Below are 3,248 nucleotides of genomic sequence, written 5' to 3' on the forward strand. Positions count from 1 at the left end.
ATTGAAAAATCTTTTGTAAATATTGCAAAGAATTTGTGTTCTTTTAAATATATTATATTTCAAACATAATATTCTCTTCTTTATTACAATGCGGTCAAGGCCGCTATCCTGGGTTTATGGGCTATCAATTAGTGGTTTATGTGTTGATGTGTTAACAATTGTATACGTCATACTGCTATTATTTTCATAAAACACCAAATTTTTTGTAGCCAAAAAAAACAAAAAAAAACTAATTACACCCAAATAGATTTTTTATTGATATTACAATCAATTATTTAACACAGTTTTTTTGGTAACATGAAACAAAAAATTTTTTTTTCAAACTTTTGTGTTGGTTGCTGGCGTTTCTCATTCTTCGGGATGTTGTCAAAACTGTTATCAGCGATGTCGGCAACATTTCTGGGGGGGTCAGTGTAGATGCATCCTTCTCTGCTGGTCAGGCTGCTCAACACCAGCACAGGAGTATTGCCAGTGCACGGCACCTTCAGGACTCATAAAGTAGTCAGTGAAGGATTCTCTCACACGCACACCAGAGTTGGACGGCCTACCCAGACCCCCGTTGTCAACTGGATTAAATACTGGCTGCTGGTACTCCACATCAACGTCAGTGTTGTATTCACGAGCATAGTTGTGGAGTACACAGCAAGCCTTTATCACAGCATCAACGGTGTCTGTGTCCAACTGAATGGCAGTGTGAAAGATCCTCCACTGACTAGTCATGATCCCAAAGGTGCATTCCACATATCTGCGTGCACGACTCAGCCGATAATTAAAAATCCTCCGTCGGGCATCCAGTCCCCTTCGTGGGTATGGGCGCAGCAGGGTTGTCGTTAAGGGAAACGCCTCATCCGATACCATCACGAACGGCACTGGATGTGTGGAACCCGGCAAAGGTCGTGGGGCTGGGAGCGTGCCGCCATCTCGAAGAATTTGCATCCCAATCTGTGACGTTCGCAACACCCGAGAATCCCCAGTACTACCATAGGCACCAACGTCAATGGCAACAAATTTGTAATGGGCATTAGCCACCGCCATCAGGACCACTGAAAAATACTTCTTATAATTAAAGAAGCGTGATCCTGATCGTGGTGGCTGCTGAACCCGAACATGTTTACCATCGACTGCACCTATGCAGTTTGGGAAATTGGCCACAGACTGAAAGCCTGCTGCAACCTGCAGCCAAGTCTCCTCGGTTGGGGAAGGCATCACCATGGGCTGCAACTTCTGCCAGATGACGGTACATGTACACCTCACAATGTTAGAGATGGTAGATTTACCAACTCTAAATTGGAGGTGCAGGGATGTATAGCTCTCTCCTGTGGCCAAAAATCTGAAAAGAAACAAAAAAGAAAATTAGAAATGTCACACAAAAAGGTAATTACAACATGTCACAAGTTAAGGCCGCTATTATATGCGTCCAGCACCATTCAATAATGCTGGCATTAACACCCAGCACAACACAAAGGGTGTTAAAAACATTAATAAGGCATGATGGGACTTGTGCACACACGCATGCGAGATATGACCAAGTGTTGCATGGTAATCCCCGGACCTGCTGCATGCACTCCGTTGTGGAGCGTGCGGCTCCATGTATTGGTATGTGGGTGCAGACTCCGCTCCAGAGTGCAGGCGGCAGAGCCGGGGTTTACCATGCAACACTCGCCCGTATCTCACGTGTGTGTGTGTGTATGTGTGCTCCCTGTCCAACAAGAGTACTGGGTGGGTTTAATCACACATACTGGACACACACACAAGTAAAATACAGACCTAACAACATTCCCCCAAAAAATTGTTACTTACCGCAAGGTGATGAGCAGCCTTTCTTCAGCAGAGATGGACTTCCTCATTACCGTGTCTTGCAGTGTTAAATGGGGTGCCAGGATGGTAAGCAGTCTGTCAAAGGCAATAATTGGTAACCGACAAAACGATATAAATTTTTCAGGATATCTGAAAATTGCAAAAGAACAACAAAAAAGGGTTACTTCACAAGTATTGCTAGCCAAAAAAGGTAAATTAGTCATTCTATATATTTCTACTTACCTCCTCAAATCATTGTACAGCACATGAAAGTGCCCCTTCTCAGTTCGGTCTTCTACAAGCGGGTGCACCCACAATCGTTTCTGCACACGTCTTCTCTGCCGCCGCTAAATAGAAAAATAAAAAAATATTTCGTAAACACAACAATTAGAAAAATATATCAAACATGCAAGGAAAACAATGTCGATTATGTAAGGATACGTGTCCACATTCAGGAAGGCCCACCCCATTCTAGTACGCAATGATGCCAGATGTGTTCATTGTACAAATCCAGCATCATCACACCCGACGTATAGGGTCCTCTTTTATTCATTGCGGAGCCGCAGTTTCACAACAAGGAACACAGACATGCTGTGATCATAAAAGACGCGCAGCATGTCCGGAGTCGCAGGGCTGACGGATGACACACAGTGGACACGTGATTTCATGACATCACCTCCAGTATGCTGACATGTGGACGCTGCATGTTTGGCGCTGCGGCCACACGCAGCGCCAAACATACAACGTTTCCAGAATGTGGACAAGTACCCATAACCCAATATATAAAACAAACAGACATCTGCTTACCTGACATGCATGTCGATTCAAAATTAGAAGCATCAACCCCAGGATCGCAATCCGGTGTGGCGTGCGGAGCTGGATCCGTGGGCTGTCATCTGGACGACGCTCTGCACGTCCACTCATTTTGATGTGTAAGTTCCAAAATGGAGGATGGAAGAAGAAAAGGGTTGGACAAGGAAATGACATCATTTTTTTTTTTTTTCCCCCCCACTGCAGTAAACTTTATTTCTGTCAAACACAGACAATCTGCAGACAAAACTGCATCAAAAAACGCACTAAAAAACGCACTAAAAAACGCACCAAAAAACGCACCAAAAACGCACCAAAAACGCACCAAAAAATGCACCTGCGTTTTCTGCAGAGACCTGCGGTTTCAGTCAGGAAAAAAAAAGGATGGAAATCCTGAACGTGTGAACATAGCCTAAGAAACTGCTGGTGTAACTGGTGAATAGGCAGATGGTAGTAAGCATCCTTAAGATCCAGTACCACCATATAACAATTGGGAAATAAATTTTTTATGGCTGACCGAATGGACTCCATCTTAAAGGCTTTAGGTCTTATGAAGGTGTTTAACTTCCTCAAATTAAATATAGTCCTAAAGGACCCATCAGGCTTAGTTATCAGAAATAAGGGAGAATAAAAGCCCTTTC

The 3,248-nt window shown here is 43.8% G+C and overlaps 1 protein-coding gene across 1 annotated transcript; it reads right to left on the bottom strand.

Moving 5' to 3' along the window:
- Positions 1-238: 238 nt before the first annotated feature.
- Positions 239-2,795, bottom strand: LOC138659128 (uncharacterized). The gene is made up of 4 exons (XM_069745883.1): positions 2,605-2,795; positions 2,041-2,144; positions 1,801-1,947; positions 239-1,330 (listed from the first exon to the last, which is right to left on the bottom strand). The coding sequence occupies exons 1-4, from the start codon at positions 2,785-2,787 to the stop codon at positions 409-411; spliced, it is 1,356 nt and encodes a 451-aa protein (XP_069601984.1). The 5' UTR covers positions 2,788-2,795; the 3' UTR covers positions 239-408.
- Between the last annotated feature and the right edge of the window lie 453 nt (positions 2,796-3,248).

Source organism: Ranitomeya imitator, chromosome 1 (genome assembly GCF_032444005.1).
Source record: "Ranitomeya imitator isolate aRanImi1 chromosome 1, aRanImi1.pri, whole genome shotgun sequence".
Lineage (NCBI taxonomy): Eukaryota > Metazoa > Chordata > Amphibia > Anura > Dendrobatidae > Ranitomeya > Ranitomeya imitator.

What these genes read in the sequence shown, in the direction of transcription:
- LOC138659128 (XM_069745883.1), bottom strand. Translation starts at nt 2,787, where the DNA reads ATGATGTCATTTCCTTGTCCAACCCTTTTCTTCTTCCATCCTCCATTT. An exon ending in TGAATCGACATGCATGTCAG is followed by an intron (nt 2,145 to 2,604) that starts GTAAGCAGATGT and finishes TTTTCTATTTAG; the next exon opens with CGGCGGCAGAGAAGACGTGT. An exon ending in CTGTACAATGATTTGAGGAG is followed by an intron (nt 1,948 to 2,040) that starts GTAAGTAGAAAT and finishes TGCAATTTTCAG; the next exon opens with ATATCCTGAAAAATTTATAT.